Genomic DNA, 14,939 nt, shown 5'->3' with positions numbered 1-14,939 from the left:
CACTTCCATAAATGAATTATCAGTGCCTCCAGAAATAAAAGGAATAAATATTTGTTCCTTTTCTTTCTAAAAGATTATTCTCATGATCTGTTCTCCCAGCAAAATTGGGGTCATGGTGCTGAGCTTTGAGATACCCTTGCCATTCTCTATGACAGCCATTGCACAGGAGGGTGTTCTGCTGTACTGGGGATGTCCTGTGTCTGTCCTATGGGCAAGCACTGGCCACTGGTGGCTCTTGAGCACTTGAAATGTGGCTAATCTAATTGAAAAACTAAATTTTAAATTTTATATAATTCAACTAATTTAAATTTGAATTGAAATAGCTACATGTGGCCATGGGCAACTGAATTAGATATACATCTCTAGAACTTCCTATAATAGCCACTGTACACAGGAAATTAAGAATTGAGACTGAATTTGACAATAGTTCTATCTCATAGGCACAATCAAGTCCTATTCATTTTTCTCTGAACAGGGCTTGCAGTTTCCAAACCAGACATGATATCTCATTTGGAGGATGGAAAAGGACCATGGGTGATAGTGAGAGAAATTTCAAGAGCCCCCTATCCAGGTGAGTTAATAAGAACCAGGAAGATGTGTTTATTCACATGGATGAATCAGAACATCTGAAATATTTTGGAGAGTTTCTTTTCTCGAAGCTATCTCAGAGGAAAAGATTCTCCCTCTTCCTCTCTCCCTATACCTTTCTTCCTCTCTTCCTCCCATTTTCCTCTCTGTTTTCCTCTGCCTCTGTGTCCTCTACTTTTGGTTCCTGTTCCATCCTACTTTGCTTTCTTGGATTTCATGATTTTAATTATTGTTCCTTTATTCCTTCTTCATTCAAACATGCATAAAATATTCCTTTCTCTTCTGTTGTCTCCAATCAAATTTACATTTTTTCTTTGTTTAACCATTATCTCATATATTTTTTTTCTTCATTAATTTTTCTGAAAATATTTTCTTGAGAATCAGCACTGATTCCTTTTAAGCTAAACCAACTTGGTCATTATTTAAGCCATTCATCTATAAGCCTGCTGAAACTCTGGGAGTTCTTAACTGTGAGAATACAAACAATCTTGGATATTGTGGACAATCCCTCCGATTTAGGTTCTAACTAATGGGAATACAAACAAGAAATCAGTTGAGAATCAAAATAGAGTCAAAATAGAGTATTTAATCACTGTTTATTAAATACTGTATACTGTGAACTGGTTTAGTGTTTCAGGAAAAGACCGTGTATGCAAAGCAACCCCAAATGCCAAAGGATTTGAGAGGCCAAAGAACGAGTAGACAAGACTAGCTTGTCAGTTTAAAGAATTTTAATAGGGAACTTACAGAAATACAGTCCAGGGTGGCAACAGGACAATATGGATCCTTGCCCCTTTCACACCCCAGACCACCTGTTCTGTAGCCCCCTAAGAAATAGACCTGGTACTCCAAAAGGAATGCAAGGTGATGGAGAACAAAGGGGCCAGATACTGGTGGCTCTGGCACCAGGATGAGATAACATCGAGGGCACCTTGCCCAGGAGGAAAGACTAATGGTGGAGGAAGGATTAATGGTAGTTCAACCTGGAGTCTCTATACACTTTCATAGTCCACCCAGGGGGGAAGAAGAGGGGATTAAAATGGAGTCAGCTCTGTATGCGCAGTTAGGTGCCAGGTTTGCAGCAGTAAGACAGACCAGGTACCTGCCCTCATGAAGGTTAATTTTTGAGAAATAGATAATTAACAAATATATAAACAAAAACAAGCTAAATAGTGATTGTAATAACTTTTGGCTATAAGTTAAACTGGGGGATACGAAAGAGTAACTAGGGTGGGGAATGAGGCTGCCTCCTTCAGATAGTGTAGTCAGGGAAGGCTTCTGAGGAGGTGACATTGAAGCTGAAACTTGAAGGATCAGAAGAAGCTAGCCATGGGAAGAAGAGAAGAGCATTTCAAGCAAATAACCTGATATAGGAAAGAATGTACTGTGTTCTAGAAACCAAAGGAGGCTGCTGTGATTGAAGCATGAATGAGGAGAAGACTGGTATCAGCTAAGATCAGAGAGACAGGAGACTGCCCATTCAGGGTTTGCAGGTAATGGTGAGGAGCGTGGATTTCATCAAAGAGGGTGTGAAGGCATTGAAAGATTTTAATCAAGGACTTTTACAAAACAACCCTGTTCATGGAAATTTAATTTAAAGGCATAAAGCAAATAATCAGTTAAGAGGTCAAAACAGTCTAGGCAAAAGATCATAGTAAATTTGATTAGGATGATAGTAGTGGAGATGGAAGGAAATAAGTGGATTGTAGTTCATTTTAGTATTCATTTTATTATGCCATCCATAAGTTGTATTGTGTTACTTATATATTGTTTTTATATATTAAATATTATATATTTTTTAAAAAGTGAATGAAGAAGGGTAGACATTGGAGATAGTTGGAGATGACTCTTCAGAGAAGAGTTCCCTCCCCACCATGAAGAAGGAAAGAGAAATGGAGCATTGACTAGAGGAAAGTATGGAATTAAGAAAAAACTCTTATTTTTGAGATGGGGGTTTTATGGCATGCTTGAGTGTTGATGGGAATGATGCCCCAATGGAAAGGGAGAAATTGATGTTGCAAGACAAAGATGGGAACACTGAAGAACTAAAGTGTCTGAAAAGGTGAAAAGGGATGAAAAGTCTGGAATGGAAAAGAAGGGAATCTAGAATGGAATAGGCAGGGAGGCCACCTCCCCTGTTGTAACACTAGGAAAAATGGGTACAGATAGAGGTCAACTAGTCATGGGGAAAAGGGAGTATTTTATTATAATAGCGTCTGTATCCTCAATAAAATACAAAGCAAAGCCATCAGTTTATTGTGACAACAATAAAGAGATGAGAAAGGGCAAGTTATATATTTTACGGTACATAGACTTCACCAGGGAAGCCAAATTGACTTGAAGCTTTTATTGTGCAAGGTGTTTAATTACAGTTTCTATTCCTTTTATAGTTACAGAACTATTTCTTTTTCTTTCAGTTTAGTAAATTAGGTTTATCTAGGAATTGACTTGTTTAATTTAAAATTTAAAAATTTTAGCATACTATTCTCTGTTTCTTTTTTAAATATCTATGTGTGCCCTGGCCAGTTTGGCTCAGCAGTTAGAGCATCAGCCCATGAAACAAAGGGTCTCAGGCTCGATTCCTGGTCAAGGGCACGTACCTGGGTTTGCAGGTTCAATCCCTGGCCCCATTCGGGTTGTGCAGGAGGCAGCCAATCAATATGTCTCTCTCACGTGGATCTCCCCCCCCCACCCCCTGATACCTCTCTGCCCCTTTTCCCCCTCCCCCTCTCTCCCACCCTCCTTCCCTCAAACTCTATCTAAAAAAAAAAAAAAATCAATGGAAAAATATCCTCAGGTGAGGATTCACAGAAAAAGAAAAAATGATAAATGTCTATGTGGATCTGAAGTGGTATCTCCCTTATTTCTGAGATTAACTTTTTTGTCTTCTTTTATCTTAATCAGTCTTGCTGATAGATTGATAGGGTTTATCAATGAGATTGATAGGGTTTATCAACCTCATTTGGCTTTTAAAGAATAGTTTTTATCATTTCTTTTGTGTGTTTGATTTTTTTCATTACGGCGCTTATTTCATTATTTTTTTTGCCTTAAGGTTTATTTTGCTGATCTTTTCTTATATCATTGCTTTTCAGCCATTTTTTCTTAATGTATTTAAGGTTATAACTGTATTACACCTTTTTTTATATAACACCTTCATAATTATTAAGTTCAAAATATTTGATTATTTCCACTGTTATGTCTTTGGCCCTCAGGTTATTGAGTATTTTTCTTAATTTTGTACCATATAGGGATTTTCTAGTAAGCTGTGGTCAGAGAAAATGCTCTGTATGATTGCAGTCTTTGTAAATTTCTTAAAACTTGCTTTACCACATGGCAATTTGTGTAAACATTTTGTGTGCACTTGGAAAAATATGTAGTCTGTAGGTATTGAGTGCAGTTCTAGATATGTCATTTGTTAATTATGTTGCTAAAATCTATGTACTTATTGATTGTCAGCTTATTCTATTAATTATTGAGAAAGATTTTATAAAAGTCTCCAGTGTGACTATAGATTTGTTTCATATTTTGGTTCCTTTAATTTTTCCTTTATGTATTTTGAAACTGCATTATTAGATAAATACAAAGTTTGAACTATTATAACTTTTTGGAAAATTGAAACTTTTATCATTACAAAGTATTTTATTTATCTCTGTTAATGGTTTTTGCCTTAAAGTCAATTTTGTCTGATAATTAGTATTACTATAGCATCATTTTTTTAGTAATGTTTGTATGGTATATCATTTTTTATCTGCTCACTGTAGTACTTGTATTTTATATTTCTCTTGTAATTAGCATATAGTTAGATTTTTTTTTTAAACTAATCTGACAGTCTGTGTCTTTTGGAATATTTAGATCATTTGTACCTAATACAATTACATAATGTTTAAATTTACCATCTAACTGCAAGTGTTTTGCCTGTTCTGTATTCTTTTCCCCCATTCATGTCTTCCTCTAGATTTATCATTTATTTTTCCATTTTCCCTACTAATCACTTGGTAATTATAAATTTTAAATTATTCAGTAGTTAACTTTGAGATTAAGCATGCATTCATGATTCAGCAGTCTAATACAGATTTTCCCTCTTCCCAAACTATACAGGGATCTTAGAACAGCGTATTCTATTTAACCTCATTTCATTTATATGTTACAGAAATTATATATTTTTATTCTATATATATATGTCAAATCTCATAATACATTATTATTTTTATGTGCAGTCAGTATTCATTGAGATTGACCTATATTTTTACCTTACCTTTCTCTTCATTTTTTCCTTCATTTCTGGGCTTCTACCTAGGATCATTCTTCTGCTTTAAAAAAATATCTTTTAATGTTTTATTGAGATCTGCTGATGCTGTATTCTCTCCAGTTTTCTTTTTGCTTAAAAATGTCTTTATTTAGCCCTGTTGTTCTGGCTTAGTGGTTAGAGCATCAGCCCTCGGGCCAAAAAGTTATGGGTTCAGTTCTAGTCAAGGGCACGTTCCTCTGTTGCTGTTTGATCCTCAGCTCTGATCGGGGTCATGTGGGAGCCAACCAGTCGATGTCTGTCTGTCTGTCTGTCTGTCTGTCTGTCTGTCTCTGTCTCTCTCTCTCTCTCCCCATCTGAAGATAAATGGAAAAAATATTCTTGTGTGAGGATTTTTTAAAAAATGTATTTAACCTTTAGTTTTGTTACCTTGTCCTATTCCACAATTGAAATAATTTTTATCAAGATATATTTGCTTCAGGCATTTCATTGTTTGTCAGTGTTCTTGACTTTAAGTAGACAGGTCTTATTAGTACAACCCATGCATTTATTTTATGGCAACTTCAGTGCCACTCTACATTAATAGGATATTGGTGCCTGTGGCATAGGTTCCATATTCAAAAGAGCAGATGGAGACAATGGGTGACTTCTCTGAGGACAAGGTTTCCTAAAGTGTATTCTGTGTTATGTGGGATATTAGAAAATTTAAAGTATATTTACCAAAGACCATCTTAATACCTTTAATATGCTTATATGTCTCATATCTCAAGGAGGCATGCCAAAACAAGGGACACATTTTTCCCCCAAGTAACTTGGGTCCATACATGAAGAAAATTATATAATAACAGTGATAGTAACAGTCAAAATGTATTAGATATCTACTCTGTTACTGGCATTCTGCTAGGAAATTTACTTATATAATTTCATTAAATGTAACCCTTAAAATAGCTCTATATAGTAGACATAGATCTGTTTAACAGCAAGAAACTGACGTTCAAAGAAGTTAAATTCACAGTTATTGTCAAAACTGGTATTTGGAAATTAATATTTATAACTAAATATATGTTCTTGTCACTGTGCTTCAGAGAAAAGGAGATGAGACCAAAACCTGGAAATAGGTTAAAGAAAGGGTAATTCCAAGGGCACAGGCCTCAGCTAAATCCAGGAAGAACAGAATGTCTACCTCTGAGAGTCTGACATAAGAGTGAGGTCCTACAAGGCAAAATGTCTGAATAGATGGACTATTTCAAACCACTGGGCTATGTTTGGAGCAAAAGGCCAGTGTCTAAGAGGAAAACATAAGGAAACTGAATAAGAACCTTCAGGATCTGGGAACTTAAAGTGAAGAAGGCTGCAGACTAAGAAGAAACTGGATTCTAGCCACAAGAACTAAGAAATAAGAGGCCTAGTGAGCATAGGTATCTGAAACTATGGTGATACTCAGTTGTGGAGGAAGAATTGTAAAGAGGATAGAGTTCTCACTTTGAACACCTGTATTCAAACCTAGATCTGTCATTTACCAGCTTTAGTTAACCATGTTAAACTTCAGTTTATGAATCACAAAGTGAGAATTAATATCTCTCAAACTCCTGTGGCTGTTACTAAGAACGGAGATAAGTTTACAAATATGTTGACTATGGTCCTGGCCAGTGTGACTCAGTGGATTGAGCGTTGTCCTATGGACTGAGAGGTCCCAGTTCGATTCCCGGTCAGGGCACGTGCCTGGGTTGTGGGCTTGATCCCCAGTAGGTGGCGTGCAGGAGGCAGCTAGCTGATCCATGTTTCTCTCTCACATCAATGTTTGTTTCTCTCCCTTCTCTCTCTAAAAAAATCAATAAAAACATATACAATTTTTTAAATATGTCTACTTTGGGATATTTAATTTTCATTTTTTAATAATGTTATTGGTAAGTTTAGAATTTTAGGTTGCCAGTTATATTCTTTCAGCATTTTAATGGTATCATCCCATTGTTTTCTGACTTATTACATAGAAACAGTTGAGAAGTCAACCATCTGTCTAATTCAGGAGTCAGCAATGTTTTTGTGTTTACAAGACAGTAAATATATTAGGTCTTGTGGGACTGTGGTGTCTGTGGCAACTCCTCCATTCTGCCATGGTAACACATCATATGCTTTTTTAAAATAATGTTTTCAAGTTTTTCATTATTCTGTGCTTCAATATGGATAATTTCTACTGACCCATTTTCCATTTTGCTAACACTCTCATGTCATGTCTACTTTTAGCCTATCCTTTGAGTTTTTAATTTATTTTCCAGTTCTAGAATTACCATTTGGTTCTTATTTTGTACTTTCCAACTGTTCAGTGACATTACTAATCTTGTCCTATTTTCTTAAATACAGGAATCATGATTAATTTAAAAGTTCATATCTGAAACCTCAATTATTTCAGTCCCCTTTAGATCAGTCTTTATTATCTGTTTCTTAATATTTTTCTCATGATTTTTTTTTGGTATGTGCTCCTAGCGGGAACCGAACCCGGGACTCTCTGGTCCGCAGGCCAATGCTCCAACCACTGAGCCAAACCGGCCAGGGCTCTCATATGATTTTTAATGTTCTTGTATGCCTATTATTTTTTATTGTCAGGCATTGAATATAAAAATGTATAACAGTAATTTGAGGTTCTGGTTTATGTAAATTTATTCCCCAGAAAAGTGTTTGCTTTTGGTGAGCTGCTACATGGGTCTCTAACAATCCTCAGCCACCTTGATTCAATTAGATATTTAAATGAGCTGGGTTTTAGTTATTGAGTTCTAGGGTTTTCTTTTTTCTTTTTGGACCACAACCTGGGCATGTGCCCTAACTGAGAATCGAACCAGTAAACTCTTGGTGCAGGGGTCGATGCTCAATCACTGAGCCTCACCAGTTGGGCAGGCTTTTCTTCTTTGTTGGCCCTGAATACAAATCCTTGGCCAGATCTATGAGTCCATTGAAAGTCTATGTACCTTGAGTTTTAAAGTCGTAAAACCATTCTACTATCCACAAAAGAATTTGATCCAACTTGTTTGTTTAAATTATTATACCTGAATATTTAAATTTAGATATAGTTACCCTATATGAATTAGAAATATAAAATAGGTATAAAAGTGTTTTAGTTTTATTATTTTTTTTAATCCTCATCCGAGGACATTTTTCCATTTTTTTGTATAGACAGAGTGGGAGAGAGAGAGAGGAAGAGAGAGAGAGGAAACATCGATGTGAAAGGGACACATCGAGTGGCTGCCACCCGCACGACCAACCAGAGCCGGGGACAAACTGCAACCGAGGTACATGCCCTTAGCGGGAACCGAACCCGGGCCTCTCCGGACCGCAGGTGGATGCTCTAACCGCTGAGCCAAACCGGCCAGGGCTAAAAGTGTTTTAGAAAGTTAGATATTAACTTGCATATACAAACAGGTTATAAGACTGCCACGCTGCACTATAATTTTTTTAAAAAAGACTTTTGACAAACTGTCTGAAATGTTCTTAAAACCCATAAAAAGGTAATAAAACTTTTTTTTAATTCCCCACCCGAGGATATTTTTCTACTTATTAGCAGATAGAGTGGGAGGTAGGGAGAGCAAGAGACAGAAAGAAACATCGATGTGATAGAGCCACATCGACTGGTTGCCTCCTGCATGACCCAACCAGGGCCGGGGATGAACCGCAACCAAGCTACATGTCCTTGACTGGAATTGAACCCTCGACTCATTGGTCCATGGGCTGATGCTCCAAATGCTGAGCCAAACCAGCCGGGGCAAAACTATTTTTGATAATAAAAATCACTGTTTGAAATATCAATAACCATAAACATTAATTTTGACTAATTTGTTCAGCCTACTTTCTGAAAAATCAGTCTTTTCCTCATAAGAATTTTATTAAACAAAGACTTGAATAAGCTACTATGACAGGGGAAACTTGAAAATGCTTTCACAAAGGAAAAAAAGTGTGGTTGGGGATAAATATCTGATCTGTGGGGTAAATGAGAAGCAGGGAAGTAGTCACAACATATGAAAAATGCTCTCTAAAGAAGTTGACTCTAAAGGGAACGAGAAAAGAAATATTTGAGAGACTTAGATTCTAGGAGCATTATCATGAAGGAATTTTTTTTTTTTTTTTATCCTCACCCGAGGATATTTTTCCATTTCTTGTACAGATAGAGAGGAGGGAGAGAGAGAGAGAGAGAGAAACATCGACGTGAAGGGACACATCGAGTGGCTGCCACCCGCACGACCAACCAGGGCCGGGGACAAACTGCAACCGAAGTACGTGCCCTTAGCGGGAACCGAACCCAGGTCTCTCCGGACCGCAGGCCGACGCTCTAACCGCTGAGCCAAACCGGCCAGGGCTGAAGGAATTTTTTTAATAGAAGAAAACTCCTTGAATTTACTGTTTTAGTTCTCCGCTCAACCAGATTCCCTGAACTTCAGCTTCTTGTTCCTAGAAAACAAGGCCAACTTGCAGGCAGTTAAAACCACATATTCACTGTCAGCCCAAGTTTTTCTTCTATTACTCAGTTTAGTAAGAACTCTCCAATTTAGGAAATAGAGTTATTTTATTTTTTTTTCCTTCCTCCCCAGAGTTGGAGACCAAACCAGCAACCAAGAATGCTATACTAACAGAGGATCTCTCTGAAGATTTATCACAGGAGACCATAGTAGGGAAACTCACAGACAATGGTCTGTGGGACTCCAGAATGGGAGGATTATGGAAATGGAATGACAAGATATTGAGACTGCAAAATAGTCAGGAGAGTCGGAGCCAAAGAATGGTTGCACATAAGAAAATTCACATTGGTCAAAGAGGCATTATATTTGGGTCTATTTTTTGTCCAGAACCAGGAGTTATCACAGAAGAGCTTCACAGCAAATGCCAAACACATGAGGAAAACTTCACAGAGAATTTAGATTTGAATACAGATACCCATTTGGGGAAGAAAAATTGCGAGGATACAGAAGGCAGCAGAGCTATGAGGCCTACTTCAGAACTTACTTTAGGGAAAAGAAACAATAATAAAGAAAAACCCTATAAATGTAGTACATGTGAAAAGGCTTTTCGTTACAAGTCATTACTCATTCAACATCAGAGAACTCACACTAAAGAAAAACCTTACGAATGTAATGAATGTGGGAAAATGTTTAGCCAGCCTTCATATCTTAGTCAACATAAAAAAATTCACACTGGAGAAAAACCCTATAAGTGTAACGAATGTGGAAAGGCCTTTATTGCTTCTTCATCACTTATGGTACATCAGAGAATTCATACTAAGGAGAAACCTTATCAATGTAATGTCTGTGGAAAATCTTTTAGCCAGTGTGCACGCCTTAATCAGCACCAGAGAATTCAAACTGGAGAGAAGCCCTATAAATGTAGTGAATGTGGGAAAGCTTTTAGTGATAAATCAAAACTTGCACGACATCAAGAAACTCACAATGGAGAGAAACCCTACAAATGTAATGATTGTGGGAAAGCCTTTAGGAATAAGTCCTATCTTAGTGTACATCAGAAGACCCATACTGAAGAGAAACCATATAAATGCAGTGAGTGTGGAAAATCCTTCAAGAATACCACAATTTTTAATGTTCATCAGAGAATTCATACTGGAGAGAAACCCTTTAGATGTAATGAATGTGGAAAAGCCTATAGAAGTAATTCAAGCCTTATTGTACATATAAGGACTCACACTGGAGAAAAACCCTATGAATGTAATGAATGTGGGAAAGCATTCAATCGTATAGCAAATTTCACAGAACATCAGAGAATTCATACAGGAGAAAAACCCTATAAATGTAATGAATGTGGGAAAGCTTTCATTAACTATTCATGCCTTACAGTACACCACAGAATGCATACAGGAGAGAAACCTTATAAATGTAGTGAATGTGGAAAGGCCTTCATGCGTTCTTCATCTCTAATTATACATCAGCGAATTCATACTGAAGAGAAACCTTATCTATGTAATGAATGTGGAGAATCTTTCAGAATAAAATCACACTTAACTGTACATCAGAGGATTCATACTGGAGAGAAACCATATAAATGCACTGACTGTGAGAGGGCATTCACCAAAATGGTAAATCTCAAGGAGCATCAGAAAATCCATACTGGAGTGAAACCCTATAAATGCTGTGATTGTGGAAAATCCTTCAGGACTAAGTCATACCTTATTGTACATCAAAGGACCCATACCGGAGAAAAACCATATAAATGTAATGAATGTGAGAAAGCTTTTACTAATACATCACAGCTTACTGTGCATCAACGAAGGCATACTGGAGAAAAACCCTACAAATGTAATGAATGTGGGAAGGTTTTCACAAGTAATTCAGGATTTAATACCCATCAGAGAACACATACTGGAGAGAAACCATTTAAATGTAATAACTGTGGGAAAGCATTTAGCCAGATGGTGCATGTCACAGAACATCAGAAAATCCATAGTGGAGAGAAGCCCTATAAATGTGATGTCTGTGGAAAAGCCTTCAGGAGGGGTTCATACCTTACAGTGCATTGGAGAACACATACTGGAGAAAAACCCTATACATGCAAAGAATGTGGAAAAGGTTGTATTACTCTGTCACAGCTAACTCTACATCAGCGAATTCATACTGGGGAGAGGCCCTATAAATGTGAGGAATGTGGAAAAACCTTTAGAACTAACTCAGACTTTACTGTACATCTGAGGATGCACACTGGAGAAAAACCCTATAAATGTAATGAATGTGGAAAAACCTTTAGGAGTAGCTCAAGCCTTACTGTACATCAAAAAATACATCAGAGAGAAACTCAGTTAATATAGAGAATAATAAATCATCCTGATGTCTACTCCATACGAATCATAATCTGTATATTTAATGAATGTGGGAAGACTCAAAATCAATTTGCAATAAAATACACACAGAAAAATCACTATAAACATATGAATGTGGAAAAGTCATATTAAATCTTAGAAGTTACAAGAAAATTCACAATATTGTACAATATTGGACAAATGAAAGCCTTCTTCATTCATTAACAGATTAATGAATTGCCTATATATTTTTGCCTATATGTCTGTTGGTTTATCTAATGAATCTGGAGGTGCTCTTTATGAATTTTAGATATTCATCCTTTGTCATGTGTGTTGCAGATGTTTTTCTGAATCTAGTATTTGTCTTTATACTTTTATATATATATAGTAAAAGAAATCATGACATATTTTTATTTTTATAGTAAAATATCTTTTTCCTTTTTCCCCCCTTGATTTACTATTATAGTTCAAAGGGTCTCCTTAATTTCTAGGTTATACAGTGTCCTAAATTTGTTTATAAGATTCTGATAATTTTATTTTTTACATTGAAGTCTTTAACCCATCTGGACTGGAGGGCTGTTGATTGAAGAGCAACTCCAAATGGCCATTAACCTATGGAAATATTATGAACCTAACTACTACTCAGGGAAATGCAAATTACAACATCCCATGCGATATCACTTTCATTTCATGGAGTTTGCAAAATTAAGAGATCTTTTGCTCATGGGGTTGGGAAACCATGTACTCTCACCAGAAGATTATATCAACTTATATTTCCACCTGCGATTCAATGTAAAAATATTTAATGTTTTAAAAATAAAAATGCTTTGACCCAGAAGTCTGTCCCACAGAAATAATAGCATCAGTGCATAAGTATACACATAAATAAGGATGTTTGTTGAAGTATTGTTTTAGAGGCAAAATAAATGAGCATTAATAGAATAGTTGGATGAGTTGTGATATATCCTGATATATGGAATAGCAAGAATGATTTTTAAAATGAATTATATCTACACTAGTTGACATAAAGTTTTTTCCACAATTTGGGATAAGTAACTGCTTTATTACAGATATGTATATGTGTAATATTTCATTTTTGTTAAGTGATGTATTTGTATGTGTGTGTGTGTGTGATGCGAAAGCATGAAAACTGATGTGGAAGAATATACACCAGAAGTTAACACTGGTTCACTTGAAGGGAGGAGGAAAGGAGAAGTGGGGAGATAAGTAAGGGAAAAGACTGGGGAAAAAAGAGAAATGTAAGTGTAGCCTGTGTGGTATAAAACTATATGTAAAACTGTGTATTTGTGTGAACTTTTGAGAGCCATGAATGAAGGGATGGTCTCCAAAACTTAATGATGGTTGTTTCAGAGTTAGTTGGTGGAGTATCAGGTATCTTTTGTTTGACTTTTCTGCACTTTTCTATATTTTTAGGTCTTTCCAATGAGCATGTAATATTTACATGAACAGGAAATACTCTTTTTCTTGTGAAGCTAATTTACTGGACACCTGTTATATGCCAGCAATCACCCTAGGTGCTGGATATACATTGGTGGGGGAGAAATGATCATAGATCTCAGAAGATGGGAATTGGTTTGGATGCTACCTAGATTCCAATGCTGCCCAGCACTCACTCCCCCTACCCTCTGTTCATTTGAAAGAGGTAATAGAAATGTTATATAGATGGAAACATATCCAAGAATATCTAGACGTGTCCGTTTTATAGAGAGGAAGACCACAAACCTCAGAGACAAGTTCCATTTTCAACATGGTGCCAAAGTAAAAGTCACAGTGGTAGCAAGTTCTATGCATAGCCTCACAGAACATTGGAGTAGAGAGAAGGGAGATAGCCAAGGACTCCCAAGTCCACAAAGAAGGCTGGGGATACTAAGAGAGTCCCGGAGTCAAAGTGGGAATCCAGAAGCTGTGGACCTGATACCAGAAGGCTTTAACAGACCATGGGCCTGTTACCCAAGAACAAGGCATGATGAGCTATGCTTCAGTGGAGACTAGAGGAAAGAAAATCAAATGTCCTTCTTACAATGTACACAGTAGACAAGTATTTAATATTGGGAAGAGAACAGTGAATAAATGTTATGAGCTATCTCCCATTATAAATGAATAATTTGACATTGTGGTTAAAATGACCATGTCTGGTTGAATTTTAATAATGAAATTTATTAACTATTACAAAGAGACTTATTTGGATAGAATGTACCAACTTCTGATCGGAAAGTTTGAGAATTAAACCTTGAAATACTACCCTTAAAAAGCCCTTCTGTTGTTACAAAATAGTCATGGGGATGTACAGTACAGCATAGGGAATATGGTCAATATTATAATAACTACATGTGGTGTCAGTTGGATAACTAGACTTATTGATGGGATCACCTCATAAGTTATATAAATGTCTAACCACTATGCTGTACACCTGAAACTAATATAATATTAAATGTCAACTATAACTGAAAAATAAAAAAATATTTTTAAAATCACTTGCTGTCAAACAGTTGATGCAATGATGCCATCTATTGGCTGCTGCTTTCTACCTCTTAGCACTCAGCACACTGAGACCCTGCCTCCTATCCCTGTTTTAGAGCCAAGCATTTTTGGAAGAGAAGCATAGCCCTGGCCAGGTGGCTCAGTTGGTTGGAGCATCATCCTGTATACCAAAAGGGTGCAGGTTTGGTCCCCGGTTGGGGAACGTACAGGAGGCAGCTGATCAATGTTTCTCCCTCACATCGATGTTTCTCTCTCCCTTCCTCTCTCCATTTCCTTAGTGGCTGATAATGTTTCCTTAGGTGTTTATTGGCTTTTTGAATATCGTCTTTTGAGAAGTACATGTTCAAGACTGGCCATATTTTTACTGGGAACTCTGTTCATTTATAGGTTTCTTTAAAATTGTGTATATAAGGTACTATTAGATGTTTGTATTTGTATTACAAATATTGCCCCATCTGCAACTTGCTCTTTATCTCCTAAATGATGTCCTATGATGAATAGAAGTCTTTAATTTTAATGAATAATTCCTCAGTCCTTTTTTAAGATTAGTGCTTTTATGTTCAGTTTAAGAAATCTTTTCCTAATGCAAGATTATAAAGACATTTTCCTACATTTTATTCTGCCTATCTACTGTTTTTACTTTTAGGTCTACAATCTATCTGAAATTAATTTTAAGTATGGTGTGGAATAGAGGTCAAAATTAATATTTTCCATTCAAATATACAGTTTAACATTATTTAATGAAAAGACCATCTTCTTCCCTCCCCCTAGCATTGAAATGGTACCCTTATGATAAATCAGATGATTATATTATGT

At 36.4% G+C, this 14,939-nt stretch overlaps 1 protein-coding gene across 2 annotated transcripts in view; it reads left to right on the top strand.

The window, feature by feature from the left end:
* Positions 1 to 11,778, top strand: part of ZNF624 (zinc finger protein 624) — a 46,017-nt gene extending 34,239 nt beyond the window's left edge. For both annotated transcript variants that reach the window (XM_036278364.1, XM_036278363.1), the window contains 2 exons: positions 476 to 571; positions 9,412 to 11,778. In XM_036278364.1, coding sequence (XP_036134257.1) covers positions 476 to 571; positions 9,412 to 11,630 — 2,315 coding nt within the window. In that variant the 3' untranslated portion in view covers positions 11,631 to 11,778. The remainder of the gene's footprint in view (positions 1 to 475; positions 572 to 9,411) is intronic.
* Positions 11,779 to 14,939: the final 3,161 nt, after the last annotated feature.

The sequence above is a fragment of the Molossus molossus genome, unplaced genomic scaffold, assembly GCF_014108415.1.
Source record: "Molossus molossus isolate mMolMol1 unplaced genomic scaffold, mMolMol1.p scaffold_m16_p_27, whole genome shotgun sequence".
Taxonomy (NCBI): domain Eukaryota; kingdom Metazoa; phylum Chordata; class Mammalia; order Chiroptera; family Molossidae; genus Molossus; species Molossus molossus.
Note: the sequence above shows the minus strand (reverse complement) of the source record. Positions and strands in the feature narration are given on the sequence as shown.